Source organism: Eptatretus burgeri, chromosome 6 (genome assembly GCF_056783735.1).
Source record: "Eptatretus burgeri isolate ZD-2024b chromosome 6, Ebu_testis_v1, whole genome shotgun sequence".
Classification (NCBI taxonomy): Eukaryota; Metazoa; Chordata; class Myxini; order Myxiniformes; family Myxinidae; genus Eptatretus; species Eptatretus burgeri.
This window is the reverse complement of record NC_140966.1, coordinates 74,846,096-74,865,092: the sequence shown is the minus strand read 5'-3', so window position 1 is coordinate 74,865,092 and position 18,997 is coordinate 74,846,096. Positions and strand designations below refer to the sequence as shown.

The 18,997-nt window shown below is 49.1% G+C and overlaps 1 protein-coding gene across 6 annotated transcripts in view; it reads right to left on the bottom strand.

Moving 5' to 3' along the window:
• ANKRD13C (ankyrin repeat domain 13C) overlaps nucleotides 1-18,997 on the bottom strand; it is a 189,373-nt gene that overhangs the window by 50,284 nt on the left and 120,092 nt on the right. For all 6 annotated transcript variants that reach the window (XM_085885687.1, XM_085885683.1, XM_085885685.1 and 3 more), the window contains 5 exons: nucleotides 17,429-17,495; nucleotides 16,987-17,125; nucleotides 15,404-15,535; nucleotides 14,764-14,928; nucleotides 13,674-13,753 (listed from right to left, as the gene is read on the bottom strand). In XM_085885687.1, coding sequence (XP_085741813.1) covers nucleotides 13,674-13,753; nucleotides 14,764-14,928; nucleotides 15,404-15,535; nucleotides 16,987-17,125; nucleotides 17,429-17,495 — 583 coding nt within the window. The remainder of the gene's footprint in view (nucleotides 1-13,673; nucleotides 13,754-14,763; nucleotides 14,929-15,403; nucleotides 15,536-16,986; nucleotides 17,126-17,428; nucleotides 17,496-18,997) is intronic.

The window sequence follows — 18,997 nt, the reverse complement described above, 5'->3', positions numbered from 1 at the left end:
ATGACAGGCTGAGTCAACCCCCTGGTGTTAATTCAGCAGCCAACGGGGCTTGAACTCAGGACCCTTGGATCCCAAGCCGCCACCCTAACCACTAAGCCAACACCAGGCTTTAAAAAGGACAAAAAAGTGTTGAACAATAATGATAATAATAATAATAATGAGAATTATTTTATTAAAATTATTCATTTGTTTTCTCCAGATTCTCATCATAAATCTTTGTTGAAAATATGAGGACAAAAGCTCAAATAGTAAAAAAGTTACGGTCCTGTCAGACACAAAGCCGGTATCGGCAAGGCGTCGGAGAGAAACAAGCCGGTCGGTGGCGATTGGTCGCCGATCATGGAAACTATAAGATATAGAGCAAAATGGATGTCATAAAGTGGATAGGGAATCAACTTAAGATTATGCATATCAAATCTCATCTAGTTCATCTACTGATAACTACTCGGTATCCATTTGAATGAAAAGTACCGAAAATGCGGTTTGAAATCGGAAATCCCAAAAGTTTGAGGGGGTGCTGTGGGTGAACAAAGATCTAAATCGAAAATCCGGCTTGATCGTTTGTACACAATGTATTCCAGACGATTAGTTAATGCCTGGTGTTGGCGCAGTGGTTAGGGCAGCGGCTTGGGATCCAAAAGGTCCTGAGTTCAAGCCCCGTTGGGCCACTGAATTAATACACCAGGGGGTTGACTCAGCCTGTCATCCTTCCGAGGTCGGCGAAATGAGTACCAGTATACTGGGCCGGTGTATACCCCGGTTAAAATAGGTGTACCATATCCCTGTGTCGTAAGAGGCGACCAGGGTTGCGTCAGGAAGGGCATCCGGCGTAAAACATGTGCCAAATCACTATGCGGATCATACAGATGATCCGCTGTGGCGACCCCTAACGGGAGCAGCCGAAAGAAGAAGAAGAAGAAGAAGTATTCCAGACGATTAGTGTGAATTTTCATGACCATCCAACCATAACCCGAGGAGGAGTAGCATTTGGCGCGAAGGCACCTCCAGCTCTCGCATATTATCGATTTTTGCACGAATTGACCTTTGACCCCTGACCTAAGCGAAATCGGTCAATATGTCCTGAGGCAAAGTTGTATTACTCGTTGAGTACCATGAACCTGCAAAGTTTCATTCGTATCGATGCACTCACCTGGTCACTAGGGGGCCTTCAATTTTCGCCAATTTTCGTGCATACCCTAATTGTAGGGGGCGCTGCGGGTAAAGTATTCAATACATCACAAAAACCAGAATATATTTGATAGAGCCTCACCTGTAGATCATTCGTGCCAAATTTCATAAACCTACGTGGGATAATGGCTTTCCGAATTGATTTCGTGTGAACGGTACCGATTTTGAAGGTTTTTCGGTTGTTGCTAGGGAATCAAAGCGTCCCTAGCAAGCATCACAATTTCAAAGCACGAGGTCATAAGATGTACCTACCACCCGAGTTTAGTCAAAATCCGCCCACGTTTACTACCAATTATGCTGATGACAAACGAACAAACATCCAAACAAACAGACAGACAGAATTACTGACAATAAGGGTCACCTATTTCGGCGACCCAACAGAAGTGATTGCAAAACCCCGTCCTCCACTGCGTGGGGGATGGGCTAAAAACAACAAGAAGCATTCCATCTGAACTTTGTTATACAAAACCCAACAGCTGGCAAAAACATGGGCTGCATTTTGCTGATCCATCTTTCTACATTAATGCAGGGGATTCCCTTCAGTTCTGTGTTTTCATGTGCCATAATCCATGCCACAGTTTCTGAATTTCAACATTTAGCAATGTAACTTTGTCCAGATTCGAACTACCCTGAATCTTGGACATCTGAGGACCAGACTCAACAGAGTACGATTCATCACTGAACCGGCACTTGCTATGGAGGAGGAATGGTGCAACATTTTGTGTGAAATCCCACAATATTTGGTACAGAGAGTCAACATCCGATTAAAAACAGAAGAAACGGCTGTGAATCAATAATATAATACTCCACGTTTCCTCACTGCTCAATACCTTTGGGAGTACAATGTCTGAGTATCAACATCATGTGCCCTGAATTTCCACGCCATGCATGCCGTGTGCTGTTTTGTGCTTGAATCGGTGCCGTGTGTAATGCATCTCGTTCAGTTTCGTATTTAAACACACTGAACCCTCTCCCCTTCCCAATTTATCCTTGCTTGGGTTCAATCAACAATTAGTCATTCTGTCCCCTTCCCAATTAGCCACTACCAAGGTTCCAACAAAATTAAGGGGTGTTATTCGGGAACAGATATTTATTACACAAGCTTTACTAATTGCCAAGGACGTTCCAGCAGTGTGGTAATAAATTGTGAAGACAAATTTATACAGGGAAGGATTGGGAGGAGCGGTGGAGGAAAGGGGGGGGGGTGGAGTGATTAAGGGGGCTCAAACCGTATCACAAATGGAATACACTGTCGCGTCAGACAGCCTCCGTTAATACGGACCCTCTGTGCTGGGGATACAAGACCCCTTCAAAGGACACGTTTTTTTAGTTTTCTGCATTCAATTACACAACTACTATCCCTCAAGGATCACAAAAATGGCAGACGAACCTTCACTTGAGAGTAAAAAGGTGGGAAAACGTATATTATACTGTAATTTTCCAATTATAAACTGCAAAGTGTATCAGCCACACTTCCTAAGCATTGATATTGTTGCGGATTCGCGCCCGCCGGCGTGCGGACGGCCACGTAACTCGAATCGCGGCACGTCGCCCACCGGACGGACAATCCAGTCGTGACCCTCTCGGACTAACGCCGGGAACCAGTCACGGGTGGACCTTTCGGTCTCACCGCGATCGTGCCAATCGGCCCCCGCGTGGGATAGGGTTGCTCGCCAAATTCGACCTACCTAAGTACCCACATGGAGGGTAGACCGGGCGATCGCACCTCGCCGCAGGTCGACTTCGGACACGGGCCACTTTAAGCGACCCGTTCCGTACTATCGGGATAACCGAGCGGTGTTATTCGTCGGCCTCGACGGTTCGATTAATTATCAGGCGTTTTAGCCCACGACCAACCCTTTACGTGAAGCAAGATGGAGATTCAATGAAAGAAAAGACGAAGCGAAGCGGGAAAACAGTTCAACAATAAGCACATTTATTTCGCGATGAACGGAAAGCACACATATACAATTCCACCAAAAGCACATGTAAAAGAAGAAGACAATGCAATATTACACAAAAAGCAAATGCAACAATGCAGATCTATCCGACGACCGGGCACACGGCAACACTTATACAATTTTACTTCACAGACGGCGCCGACAACACATATTCCCAAAGCAAAATAAAAGAGAACCACCCTCCAGGATGAGGGGGGTAGGCGGGCCTGGGGCCGAGACCGTGTCGGGCCTACCCGTCTGATGATGAGACGCGGAGCGGCGGTGGTGCCTCAACTCCGCGGGCCTCGCGGACAGTGTCTGGTAGGGGGTGGGAAGGGGGCCCCCTTTGTCGCACTATCTCAGCGCGGGGGGAAACAGGAGGGGGTTGCTGATGCTCGGGGGAAGGAGGATATCACCCTGTCTCGGGTCCCGCGGCGAGCGTCTCCTCCTCCACCTCGGTCGCGTTGCTGGCCTCTCCCTGTGCCGCTCCCGGCACCGACGCGAGCACCCCCTCGTCCGCCTTCGCCGCGGTCGCCTCTCCACAGCTCCGTCCTCTTCACTCTGACTAGTACCACTCCTTTCCAGCTCCACCGACGACTCTCTTGAACTTCGCACACTCCACTCAACTTCCAACTGAACTCTTACTCACCAACGCAGCCGTTTATATCAGCCCCGTGGCTTCGCTCTTTCACCCTTGACCCTCTGCCTCCGACCCTTCACCTCTCTAACTGGCTCCCCATTGGCCCGAGGAAAAGTGGGCGTGAATGCTTTTTGATCCATGTATTTGCATATAGCGACCGCCCTCCAACGCCCTGGAGGCGGGGCCAAATCGCCCCTCGCTCACCGATTGGACGGAACAAAAGTGGGCGTGAGTCGTTTTTGATCCGTTTTTCTTCGGAAAGTCTGTGATGTCTCTGAACGCGCTGCTCGGTGCGCGCCCCGCACGAGTCTAGCATCGGTGCCCACGAGTGGCGCGAGATGGTGTGGATGCGATGGTGGCGAGTTGTGAAGGTAAAGGTCGTGGCGGTTGTGGTGAAGCGGCGTTGTGGTTGGTGGTTGTTGTTGTGAAGCGGCGTTGTGGTTGGTGGTTGTTGTTGTGAAGCGGCGTTGTGGTTGGTGGTTGTTGTGATGGCTGTTGAGACGTGGTTGGTGGTGGTAGTAATGGCGGCTGGTCAAAAATAAAGATAGTAAAAGAAAAACGGCTATCCTGAAGAGTCGCAGCCCGACTGAATGACATTTATTCCCTCTAGACAACGGGTTTGGGCCTAACTACACATATACTTACTGAGATATCTCACCTAAGGGACCTGAATGGTGGTTTGTGAATTTCGTCAACCACAACACTACCCCCTCCCCTTTTTACAGACTCGTCCCGAGTCGTCAAATTTTCGTGTGCAATCATGTGTAGTTTTCCCCTAGTACATTTTACCGATGGATCCCTGAGTGGGACATTCATGGTATTCGTGTCCCCAAAATAAATAACCTGAGGGCTGAGTAACTACCTAAACAAACTCACTCACACGGACGACTTAAATAAAATTGCCGGCGCTAAGACATACATGCCGGGGGCGCACTCATATTTACAGTACATCTTAACCTTAACTTACAAATTTTACACTAAACCATGGCCCAGGATCAATGAACTCTGCAAAAAGAAAGCAGTTAGCAGGGAGCCAGGCGGCTCGCATGCAGTCTCTGGCTCAACAATGCAGGTGACAGGGAACGTGGCCGGCTGCTCACATGCAGTCCAAGGCCTTCCCTTTTGAACTGAACGCAGTGAACCACAACGGTGCATGGGCTGCACAAACGTAGTCTCCGTGCCAGCTCAAGTGGCACACGCAATGAGCACAACGAATGGATGGATGAATGGTTTGAACTGAACGCAGTGAACCACAACGGTGCATGGGCTGCACAAACGTAGTCTCCGTGCCAGCTCAAGTGGCACACGCAATGAACACAACGAATGGATGGATGAATGGTTTGAACTGAACGCAGTGAACCACAACGGTGCATGGGCTGCACAAATGCAGTCTCCGTGCCAGCTCAAGTGGCACACGCAATGAACACAACGAATGGATGGATGAATGGATGCACGCAAACACGGTGCACGGGCCGCCACTGCAGGCCCGTGTTGTAGCTGCCAACAGGGCAGTTCTTGCAGCTTGCAAACTGTTGCTTTTACGATCCTGGCGCACATGGCAATGAACAGGGGGGGGGGGCAAAGCAAAAATTGAACGGGGCTGGTGAACCTGGGCAGTGGGCATGGCATGGCAAAGGCAGCAGGCAAACACAGCCCGCAGAAGAAGGCCGCTGCAGGCAAACACAGCAGGCAGATGAACTGGCCGGCACAGGCCTTGAAGAAAAACAGCCAGCCGGCAGATGAAGTGGGCCGGCACAGGCCTTGCAGCACAGCAGCTGCAGACGATCCAGCCGGCACAGGCCTCGCAGCAAAACAACAGCTGCCGATGAAGTTGGCCAGCCTTTGCCGTTCCGTGGAGGTTGGTGGAGGGAGTGCGGTGGTGCTGGCCACTCGGAAGGCGGGCTCGGACCTACCTACCTGTCTCCCTCCCACCTATCGCCTTTGCCTGTCACTGTACATACCCACTCCCTTAATTTGTCAAACCCCAATTTAGCCCCAACTTATTTTTTTTTTTATTATTATTTTTTTTCTTTTACTTCCCCACTATAAATCGTCCCCTAACCCCCTTTATCGTCTTTGTTCGGCTAACCTATCCTGTCACCTAGCCTACTCCCAACCCCTACGTTCCCTTCCCGGAGGGGAATAAGGGAGAGCTGGCGTCCTGTGTCGAGGCCCAATTGAAGCCTCAGAATGGCCTCCCCAGACTTCAGCGATCTATAACCAAAGTGGGTCCAGCGGCCCACAACGAGAGTGAGGGGATGGATGGTGCGGAGGGGTACACTTCCTATGTACCCTAACCATTTAACTGTTAAACTACCCCGGGGCTTTCAACAAGCGCCTCTCGCTTAAACTATTGGTTCTAACAACCCAGATTCCCATCGCCTGTGTTGGTGTCCTCACAATTTCGGGCCTCGCCCCCCAATTTTCTCTCCGTGCCCTCACACGGTCTCATGGCTGGGACACGTGGCTCCCTTTGGCAGGCACGACCCTCTGCCGATTCTCCGACGATGGCACCCCCGGGCACTACACTGCCTCCGAGCCTACCAGCTCCCTAACACCGGGGAGTGCCCCCCATGGCACCTCCCCTGAAACGCACACGTGGCAGGCTGGCTTCCCAGGCCCCTTTCCGAGGGTCACCCGTGCCCACAACACTGCCCACGCAGCTAATGGCGCCCCGGGCCCCCGCACCAAGCAGGCGCACCCGTGCCCACCACGCTATCCCGGCTCCCCATGGGCCCTTGGCCTACCACGGCCGACTTGCCTGGTGCCCGGGGTACCCACTCAGCGATACTCACTTTTCGCAGCCACGCTCCCAGCCTGTCAACAGGGCTCCTGCACCCCTCCAAATGGGTTTCGAGCCTACATTCACACCAACAACAAAACGACCTCCATTTTTCAATTTAACTAACCCCCTAACTCACTCTACACTGACCCCGGGGGTCCCTTGGGCGGGAGTCACTCCTCCCCCCAATCACTCATCGCACCATGCAGTCCCCATTCGCTCCATACACACAGACCCGCTGGCCTCACTTACTCACCAAGTACACGTTTCCACTTCTCACCAACTCTTCAACACACACACCACTGAACTCTGCCATCCTCCTAACTACATCCCCTAACTAACTCGTGTTCCCACGTCGTCCCTTAAACTAGTAGCACGTTCCATTTAACCTACGTAGCTAAACTACGTCCCCTCTACACATCCACAAGTCTGTCACTGTCTCCAAATAAATCATTTTATTTCCCAACCTAAAGCTCACTAAATCCCTCTACCTAATCCATTCCACGGACTCCATGAGGACTTACCCCTGCCCCATGAAGTCGGTCTAACTAAGCTAACCCTTCCCCCTAACTAGTTTCCATCCTGTGCCCTGGTAAGGGGGTCTTCCACCCCTTGCCCAGGAATCCTGTGCACCCGAAAGTGAGGCTTGCTTTTTTTTTTTTTTTTCATGCGCAGCACCAGCGCGGCAACTCGCGCACTTTACACCTGCCCGTGACGTCATGCAGCTGCACGTGTTCCTCGTCCCTCCTTGGACGGTACCATCCGGCAGGGATACCCCTCCTGCCGGATTCCAACCCCACGTGCAGCCATGGCGTCACCGTGCGCATAAAAAAAAACAAGCCCCACGTCTCGAGGGGTTCCCCACGCGAACACATGTGCTTTGCCCGTTGGAGCTTAACACACACGATCGCGTGGAGAACCCGTCCGGTCCAAATCCATAATCCTGCCTCAACTTTGTCCGTCCGCGGGATCGGCAAATCCACCGCTGGCGTTTCCGGACCGGGACTTCACTCTCGCAAGCGAGCACGTGGGGGCCTCGTGCGTTGCACAGCACGGACCTCGTGCTCACTGCTGGGTGAACCCGGCACGGTTCCCGAAACAACTACAGCCGCTACTCGGCTTTCGTTCCTCACATGTCGCCGTCGTCGTCGCCATTCAACACACGCACACCTGCGTGTTACGACGCTCACACTCCATTCCATTACATTCACACCGGGAGACGCGGCTGCGTGCTCCCGCATGCCAACCGACATCTCCCTCACATACCGCTCTCTCACACACACGGTCTCCCTTGCATAAACCATACCACTCACACGTGGTGCTCCATTCACTCGCGGCCCCTCACTCACACACGCGGGGGCACTCAACCGCGGTGCCTCATCCACACTGGCCGTTTCATCCACACACACGGCCTCACTCACACACGGTGCCTCACCCACACGCGCGGGGGCACTCACCCGCGGTGCCTCATCCACACTGGCCGTTTCATCCACACACACGGCCTCACTCACACACGGTGCCTCACCCACACACGCGGGGGCACTCACCCGCGGTGCTTCATCCACACACCGTCCCTCACTCACACACGCGGGGGCACTCAACCGCGGTGCCTCATCCACACTGGCCGTTTCATCCACACACACGGCCTCTTTCACACACGGTGCCTCATCCACACACGGCGTGCTGGGAAGCACGTACTCTGGCACCATCGCCACCACACCACTCACACACGGGGTCGCTTCCACACACGGGGACGCACTCACACCTTGCACCACACACACAGGGACAACTACACTGGGGATTCGTGTCCCCACAAGGGTCTCCGGGGCCTCTATACCCCCCAAGCTTTCCGTGCACCCGTTCGCAGCACTCCTCCCCTCGACCTCGCAAAGCACGACCGAACTCACCTGGTCGTGACTCGCCTCAAGGGGGCATACTCCCTCCCCTCGTTCCTGGAGGAGGCTATCCAGCTGCTCGCACTGGGTCTCCACCCAGTCCGCCAGCTCACCCCCATTATCCTCCACTACCTCCGTGTGTGTGTATGCGTCACTTACCCCGTCTTCATCGTGTAGTCTTCCCTCTATCGTTCCCATCTCCCGTGTCTCTGCCAACTCAGTCACCTCTTCACCCTTTACCTCCCTTGTCTCTACTATTTTTATTTCCTTTGTCGTCACCTCGTGTCTCGTCTCGCACGTTTTGGTCTCCCCATTTAATTTTTTCCTTTTGGTCATCGTCACGACCCTCGCCCAACATGCCCCCCGAATTATTTTTTTCACCCGCCTCCACCGCGGGCCCGACAGCCGTTGCACCCCCTTCCAGCTCGTTCGCTCCCACACGTGGAGTCGCCATTTTTATCTCCCTGGTCACGGCCTTCATGCCCGCCTGCAGGCATCGGCCCATGTTCTGCGTCTCACCCCGCAGCTCTTTCATTTCTTCCCTCATTTGCTGTGTATTCGCATCCATCGTCGTTTTCACTTCGTCCATTTGCTTGTTCATTCCGTTTCTCATTTCATTTGTGTTTGTATCCATCTTTTCGTTTATTTGTTGTGTATTCGCATCCATCTTTTGTGCATTCGCATCCATCTTTTGTGTATTCGCATCCATCCTTTCGTTCATTCCTTTTATTTCGTTTTTCACTTCGTTTGACATTGCCGCCAGCATGGCGCATAGCTGGGCCATGTCGGGTGCGCTTGGGTGAGCCGTTTCGGCAAGGGTCGGGGGGTTTTGGTGGAGAGGGGGAGGGGAGGTGTCATACACCGCGGCCGCTGCCGCACCTATTTCGGGCTCTGGGTTCAGTTGGGCGAGTTCGTTCTCCTGTACAATCAACATTTCCTGCACGGGGATTTCATCCTGAGCCATGGATTCTACACATTCTACATCCATTTCTAATACCCCCGGCTCCCGCTCGCCTTGAGACGCCATCTTGCTTCTCTTAAAGGGTTAATTTAGCTCGCTCGTAATTTGGAGGGAATCGGGGGTCGCTTCTCTCACCCCTGGACCGATTCCCGTGAATTTAATTGGAGACAGGAGAGCCCGTTTTCCCGTTCTCCGATACCAGTGCCGCGAGGAGGGCGATGAGTTTGTATCGCACGATCTGACACCAGTGTTGCGGATTCGCGCCCGCCGGCGTGCGGACGGCCACGTAACTCGAATCGCGGCACGTCGCCCACCGGACGGACAATCCAGTCGTGACCCTCTCGGACTAACGCCGGGAACCAGTCACGGGTGGACCTTTCGGTCTCACCACGATCGTGCCAATCGGCCCCCGCGTGGGATAGGGTTGCTCGCCAAATTCGACCTACCTAAGTACCCACACGGAGGGTAGACCGGGCGATCGCACCTCGCCGCAGGTCGACTTCGGACACGGGCCACTTTAAGCGACCCGTTCCGTACTATCGGGATAACCGAGCGGTGTTATTCGTCGGCCTCGACGGTTCGATTAATTATCGGGCGTTTTAGCCCACGACCAACCCTTTACGTGAAGCAAGATGGAGATTCAATGAAAGAAAAGACGAAGCGAAGCGGGAAAACAGTTCAACAATAAGCACATTTATTTCGCGATGAACGGAAAGCACACATATACAATTCCACCAAAAGCACATGTAAAAGAAGAAGACAATGCAATATTACACAAAAAGCAAATGCAACAATGCAGATCTATCCGACTACCGGGCACACGGCAACACTTATACAATTTTACTTCACAGACGGCGCCGACAACACATATTCCCAAAGCAAAAGAAAAGAGAACCACCCTCCAGGATGAGGGGGGTAGGCGGGCCTGGGGCCGAGACCGTGTCGGGCCTACCCGTCTGATGATGAGACGCGGAGCGGCGGTGGTGCCTCAACTCCGCGGGCCTCACGGACAGTGTCTGGTAGGGGGTGGGAAGGGGGCCCCCTTTGTCGCACTATCTCAGCGCGGGGGGAAACAGGAGGGGGTTGCTGATGCTCGGGGGAAGGAGGATATCACCCTGTCTCGGGTCCCGCGGCGAGCGTCTCCTCCTCCACCGTCTCCTCCTCCACCTCGGTCGCGTTGCTGGCCTCTCCCTGTGCCGCTCCCGGCACCGACGCGAGCACCCCCTCGTCCGCCTTCGCCGCCGTCGCCTCTCCACAGCTCCGTCCTCTTCACTCTGACTCGTACCACTCCTTTCCAGCTCCACCGACGACTCTCTTGAACTTCGCACACTCCACTCAACTTCCAACTGAACTCTTACTCACCAACGCAGCCGTTTATATCAGCCCCGTGGCTTCGCTCTTTCACCCTTGACCCTCTGCCTCCGACCCTTCACCTCTCTAACTGGCTCCCCATTGGCCCGAGGAAAAGTGGGCGTGAATGCTTTTTGATCCATGTATTTGCATATAGCGACCGCCCTCCAACGCCCTGGAGGCGGGGCCAAATCGCCCCTTGCTCACCGATTGGACGGAACAAAAGTGGGCGTGAGTCGTTTTTGATCCGTTTTTCTTCGGAAAGTCTGTGATGTCTCTGAACACGCTGCTCGGTGCACGCCCCGCACGAGTCCAGCATCGGTGCCCACGAGTGGCGCGAGATGGTGTGGATGCAATGGTGGCGAGTTGTGACGGTAAAGGTAGTGGTGGTTGTGGTGAAGCGGAGTTGTGGTTGGTGGTTGTTGTTGTGAAGCGGCGTTGTGGTTGGTGGTTGTTGTTGTGAAGCGGTGTTGTGGTTGGTGGTTGTTGTTGTGAAGCGGCGTTGTGGTTGGTGGTTGTTGTTGTGATGGCTGTTGAGACGTGGTTGGTGGTGGTAGTAATGGCGGCTGGTCCAAAATAAAGATAGTAAAAGAAAAACGGCTATCCTGAAGAGTCGCAGCCCGACTGAATGACATTTATTCCCTCTAGACAACGGGTTTGGGCCTAACTACACATATACTTACCGAGATATCTCACCTAAGGGACCTGAATGGTGGTTTGTGAATTTCGTCAACCACAACAATATTTTTGAAAAACAAACTCGAGTAGAAACCACAGCTGTGAAATAAAGAGGACCATGTCAAATTACAATCGAATACACTTAATCTGCTGGTCACTTTTTAGAGGATAAAGCAACTATAGACAATCTAGATTGTCGAAGGCATGTTTTCTTCGCAAGGATTCCATTGTGGTGGAAGAGAACCAGAACAAATTGACATCACTGGGCAAAGAATAAGCCGCACTCATATATATGGACATAAGGGGTGGATAAGACACTCAAAAAACGGATGAACCAGGTGGTCGACAGACACAAGTTGGAATGAGGGGGCACACAAAACTTGTGTACAAGGAGAGAAATAACCCACTTTAGCACCAAACATAAATACTGGGACTCACACAACAATGGGGAATGAGCAAGGTCTTGAGCCAGGAACGAGCTGGTTTTCGGTCTGGTGTGACCTGTGCAGGCTGGAGTTTCACAGGGCTGGTGCGGCACAGGTCTTGAAGATAGCAATGAGGAGAGGTATGGCGATGAAGAGAGGGATGCTGCCTCTCAAAATGTCAGGCTCAAACTGTCGCCTGCTGCATGGCTACGGCCTTCGTAAACATTTGGACCGCCTTCATGCCCGATGGATCCCACTAATCGACTGCCCACGAGTGTGGGCGATGCCTTTGTTCTGGCCATCCCACCCTGTGGGACAGGTGCTAGAAAAAGTGTTCCTTGCTCAGCCAGGGCACGACAGCCAACATAGCCATTACTTTTTGGTGTCTTCCTGCCCAACTCCTCATCTGGTCTTGCTCAAACAGACGGTTTTACACAAATTTTGAAACATAAGATCACTTTTATAATCTAAATGCAATAAAAGATCTACCCTTAAAAATTCTACTTTCCTAAAACCCTCCCAAAAAATGTACGCTATGCATTTTTGATTAGCCTGTGTCCGAATGTTTAGCTCTTTTTTTTTTTTCTTCTTTTTAAAAAACTCTCCAGCAGCTTGCATTTGCGAACCACGACCGCCACAGTTTAAATACAACCACCGTACAGAATCTCGGCTTTTCACACTCTTTAAAAAAAGAAATATATATTTTTTAAAGATTGACTTAATGACTCTGGGATCGACCTGTCGACCGCAATCAACTGGTTGGAGACCACTAACCTAGAGGTATGTATACCCCTCTCTGAGCCATCGAGCCTGGTGGTTTGGAATCTCGGCCAAGCTACAAACTGTCATCCTGGTGTGCAGTCCCTCGAATGGACATAAAAAACTGGGTTTCCCATCTGTTAGCATTAGTTTACGAGTGTTAAAGATTTCATGGTGTCCTTCGTGAAGAATACTCAAGCTATCTCCGACACCGTGAACAAATTACTCCTATTCTAACTGCAAGGAGGACAACGGCAAACAACCCAGCATAACCCTCGTCAATAAACAGCTGTGGCAGCACCAAGACTCTGCAAAGAATGTGGTCCATCTCAAGTCATCCAAGATATACATAACCAACTATGTAAATAAAAACACACACACACCTAAGCTATAAGCTGTGTTCCATGTTGGGGACTTTATTAATCGCCACAACTAGTACTACTGTGGTGATCACGAAAGGTACGAATCCAGGCAAAAAAATAATAATAATGCAATCCAGGCAAAAAGTCACAGCTTGCTGTAGACGACTGACTGCAACACAATTTGTTGGCCTGCACTTGTTACGAGATACTATGAACAGTGAACGACACTTGGAAATGCTTGAAAATTTTGTTTGGCCCACCATTTATTAGTGGGAAAATGCTGAAGAACTGCTTTCTATTCAAGATGGTGCTCCTCCACATTTTGCTCTAACAGTAGGAACCTGGCTTAATAACCATTTTCCTGGATGGTGAATCGGTCGTTGAGAGCCTACAGAATGGCCTCCATGTCGTCCCGATCTAACACGGTGCAACATTTTTCTTTGGGGTTGAGCCAAAGAAAAAGTTAAAAAATTAAAACGAAAAACTGGATGAACCTGGAAATATAATTTGTGATGTTCTTGGCAACATTCTGAAACATTTATTGGAAAAGTCAATACAACCCATCAGTGACATTCTATTGACTGATCTGTAATATCATCAAGTTGCTTATGTAATTAATTAATTAAATAGATAGATAGATCTTAACCCCATTCATAAAAATAAATTTGAATACATCTTGGACATTCTTCTTACTTTCCCGCCTCAGCGCTGATGTACTCCTCCCAGCTGATGGTGTTCGGCTGTGGAGGTGGCAGAGACTCCCTCCGGATGGGCTGTGTAAAAGGTGATTGTTGTGATGCAGGGAGATGAGGAAATCAGTTACACAAATGAAGAACACTCAAGAACAAATATGGAATCTCAGACAGAGAAAGAGGACATTTGAGCCGCCCGTTAATTCATATCCAAATTCCATTTTATCAATGTCTCAATCGTGTGTAATTTAGTTGGAAAGGTCAACATAGCCATGATAGTCGCACAAAGATCTATTCTTGTGAATGCCACCAGAGATTTTTTCCAAATTTGCTGAAGACGTCATGGGTAGGATTGACAAACTTACCTCCAATTGGCCCTGTCTTGGTTTAATTGCATAATGACCATGAAAAGTTCAAAAGTCTGTGTGCATGCAAGAGTATAATTGTTACAATTCACCCCTTCGCTTTGCTTCTTCGCCCGCACCCCACCCCTCCCCTCCCCTCCTTCCAACAATGGCAGCTGCAAGCCCCTTTGAAGATGAATGGTTTTCCTCGAATATCAAATAAGGTTTTATGACAAAAGCTGAGACTGACAGTGCCGAAGCCACCATAGGTCTGCTCATTCGCCAAAATACTGATACTCGTGCTCCACTGATTCGGCAATGGCTTACCTTCAAAGGGAGCACTTCAACTGGTATATTCAACTTACAGAATGGAACTTCCTGTTACCCCTCAGGATACTTGTCACCCACCTTGCTTAAACCCCAAAGCACATCGTTTCATCGCAGTTTACGACATGTTTATTTTGTTGGCAAATATGGCATCTGCTGGGTTTTTTTGTGCAGACTGATGTCCTAACGTGCATATTCTGTTGGTATTTTCGGAACATGATGGAATTGTCCGTTGCCAAATTGTGCCCTCGTGATTCCTATTAAATTACAACGATGTTTCAAGTTCCTCGTACTGCATGTAACAATATATTTAAAGCTCCTTCATGAGCTTTCGTCATTGCAGGAAAAAACAAAAACAAGTGGATTTTTTTTGTTTCTGGAATGTAAGAGAGAGTCCAAGAAGAGCTTTACCAAACGCACCTCAAAGCTTGGGTCAGCGATGACGTTTCCACCTTTGCTGATGCTCTCCATTAGCGCCTTGTTCCGCTGGATGTCTTCTTCCGTAAGGTGCTCACGGCGCTTGCGAGACTCCAGCACGAGGCCCGAGATGGAGTAAAAGTCCGCGAGGAAGGTTCCCACCCTCTCCTGGGGTTAGATGGTCAGTTTTTGTTTATGCTTACAGTTTGGCGTTAAAAAAGAAGAAAAAAAAGAACTCTCAAACTATACTAGAATCCAAACATATGTATCATTGTCCAGAATAAAACCTTTAGCGGAGAAATTAAACATTTCCAACTGGCTCCAGAATCACACTGCAGTTTCTTCCCAAGAATGTCGTGCATCTCAAGGGCAGCCAAAACGATTTGCCAGAGGAACCATATGGAAGGGAACCAGGTCTCACTGCTGAGCAATTGTCAAAGAATCTCATTCTCAAAAACAAGCCCCTTCCACTTCTATACTCTCATCTTACCAAGCCAAGTGGCATGAACCTAGAAACCCAGTCGTGTCTCAATGGGTTTCTGACTCGCCAAGACAACGATTCAAATTTCTGAGATCTAATTACATTTACACAATTTCGTTTGAGACAACGATTCAAGGCCCACTAAGGGTCTGCTGCACCTACCGTTTTGTCCTCCTTGAAGAGCCAACCGGTCTGCGTGCGCATAAAGCCAATGGATTTTGTGGACATTGTCGCAGAAACGATGTCACTGCTCATCAGGATGTCAACCTCTTCCTCAGTCTCCATCTCCGACTCCTGGTGAAGAGGTATGCATGGCTATGTTACACTGTTTCAGCAACCCATACAGCAGGATTGGGAGGGGGGAGTGGTGAGGGAAATTTGCATCGTGATTCCAAACGAGGAAGGACATAGGTGTGGAGACACAATAAGTGAAGGGTTGGAGACACAATAAGTGCAGAAGATTTTTTTTCTGCAGAATAGACTGAGAGGACCAGGGGCCACAGCTTGAGTGTCAACAAGAGAGTTAAGATGACTCTAAGGCTTTCACTCAGTGAGCAGTTAATGAATGGAATAGTCTCCCTGTAAAGGTGGTGGCAGTCGAAACAGTGGATGGATTTAAAGTAGAATTGGATAGGTACCTAGAAGCAGTGGGGATAGAGCGGTACATGAGTGTTGAGCAGGTTTGTGTCGGCTTGATGCACCTAATGGCCTCCTACCGGCGTTGAAGTTATTTGAGAGATTCCTTGTGTGAAGGGGTCTTATTCCTCATCAGTCTGGTTAATGAGACAGAAACTACGGCCTCTTTGCACGTTACATTTGAGCAATCATTAAAGAGGCACAAGGGTTGATTTTGAATGAAGATTGATTTGTACGATCAAAAAAAATAAATAAAGAAAGCTGTTATGATCATGTGGCTATATTTTCTATTTACCAAGGTTTTCACTCTACTTGAAAAGAAGAACGTTAAAACACAATACGAGATCATTTCCACCTCCGCCACCGAAGGCTGACAGAGGTAATTTGTCTTTTTGTCTGTGAGCAGGATATCTCAAAAAGTTAGACACGGATTCGGCCGAAACTTGGTGGACAGGTTGGGTGTGTGACAACGACGAACTGATTCGATTTTGGGGAAGATCTGGGTCTGGAACCGATAATTTTTTCAAGTGATTCTTCACCATTGAGTGATTTGGCCAAAAATGATACGTCACATGGTATCTCAAAAGGTTGTGGATGGATTCGGATGAAACTCGGTGGACACGTTGGGTCGGTGATGAGAACGACACTCGGTAGAGCGCAGAACAAGCCGATTAGATTTCGGTTAAGGTCTGGATGCATATCTGGCTTATCGGTTGGTTACAAAATGTAAAGCTATTCACCTGACAGAGGTATGCACTCTACCGAATGCCGTTCTCGCTCGTGTGATTTTCAAAATACTACACAAACATTGTTGATCCTGATAAGTTGAGTGTTGTCCTATGATCAATAGTCGGGACTTTGACTGTATAGAAATGAACAATAAAAACATTGGCCGAGGGGACATCAACACAATTTGGTCGGTGGAGAGATCACCATTAACCTCTTCAGGTCCTGTGTTCAAGATCGAACCAAAATATAATCATGTGATGATCTGGTGCAAATGACAAAGAAAAAAAAGACGACGACGACGACGACGACTACTACTACTATTCACCAAAAGCAATTTGAGCATCAATTCAGAAGAACATGTACAAAACGACAAAGCGCACCTTATGTGATATTCGCTGGAACACTTTCTGCTCATTGTCCAAGACAGTGAGCGAGGGTGAGAGATCACCAGTGAAAATGAAACTCATGTCTCCACGCTGCCACCGCATGTCGTTGAAATCGATGAGAGTCGTGTCGAGCCTGCGCAGGGAGATATTTGCATGTTGAGAAGCATTGCACCCGAAAGCAGACAAGCCAGGTGGAGGCCTCCAGATTCAGTCATTACAAATGTGTTTCTTCAGGAAAACATGTTGAGTGAAGCGAAACCATAATTTTATGCTCGGCGTTCAGACTTGGCAATTATGTTTCTCCAGCACTCCACTCGAACAACCGATGGATATTTCAGAATATGATAAATACTCATTTCAAATTGATGGGCTGCCCCCTAGTGATGAGAAAAATGCTAGGCCTCAAAGTCAGATCCTACACCCCATCACACATCACCTGATGTTCGTGCCGTGCTTGTAAATCTTGCAGGTATCAGAGGGGAGCATGCGAGACACCAAAGGTACTGCAGGAAACACGTGCCGGTGGAAGTTAGAAGGGGGGATCGGGACGAGACATTGTTGTTTACAGGAAAGTGACTGGGTATGGTTTCTCTCTTTCAGATTTAATACTATGACCCAATTAGGGGAAGGGAGAGCATCAGGATTGTTCCTTTTAAACACGTTGCAGGGTAATGTCTCTACAATAATAATATTAATCTTTTAAGAAATTTGTATTTTGCAACAGTAAGCAATACCCATATTCAGGTGTTTCCTGTTTAAATCTATGTGCTGAAAATCAAGATGGCAGCACAATGAGAACAAAGAGCGTAGATCAGAATGTAATTTTTTTTTAATTCATGATCAACAAAAGCATCAAGCCTGTGCCGAAGAGGTGTCTATGAAAGAGCACCTTGGGGGCAAGAGGTCTTTTGATGAACAAGGTTATCAAGAATGTCCTACACAAACGATATTCACATCCAAAACAGTTACAAGCTGTAAATGTATATGACAGTTTCTGCTCTGGATATAACAAACAGTGCAAAATCTAGATTGATAAATGCCACGAGCCAAACCCGCGTTCTGCGCGGTTTCTAAAGTGGGGGTTCGTTAGGATGTCAATATATCCAGTGTTCACAATGTGATTTATAGAATTTCTTCATATACAATGTTTCTTGTTGCATTTTTTTGTGTCAAATGCACCTTCTGAGGTAGTCAGCATGTTGAGAAGAGGGGTTTACATTGCAGACGCTGTTTTCTGGGAGTGGCATTAGGCCTCTCAGCGGTGACGGTCTGTCGATGGCAGGAGTAATGACGTCAGCGAATTACCGATGATGTCATGATATCATTACGCCTCTCAGTGGTGACGTCACATGTCGCCACGCAAACGAATGTAAAAAATTAGAAAATCGCCAAAAATTCCCAAACGTGTCCGTCTGGCGCGATCTCACATAGCCCATGCTGTACATTAGACCACAGAGCACCCGCATGCCGAAAGTGGCGACAATCCGTCTGGCAGTTTCGGAGGGGATACATCCACAAAATATGGCTTTGTGTATCAGTGTGTGTGTGTGTGTGTGTGTGTGTGTGTGTGTGTGTGTGTGTGTGTGTGTGTGTGTGTGTGTGTGTGTGTGTGTGTGTGTGTGTGTCTCCTCAACTCCAAAACCATAAAACCAAGCAGCCTGAAACTTTACATGCATACTAAGAAAACTCCAAGGGAGTGCAGGAATGAAAATTGTATGTTTGGGTCAATGAAAACACCCGTTTTGAAGATAATTAACGGCCTTATTTAATTATACCCTTCATCAAGGCATCATCCTTGGTCAACTCACTGTTCCTTGCTGGGGTCTTAATTTGCCATTGTTTTGTCTGCTCAACAATGCCTTGACTTGGAACAGGCCACAACGGTTTCTTAATGATGAAGTTTTTTTTTCACCTTCCTCATATTATCGAATGCCTGTTCATCATAGCTCCGAATCGCTGGATACTGTGCAATGCTCATAAACGCCTAGAGATGTCAGCATTCGTG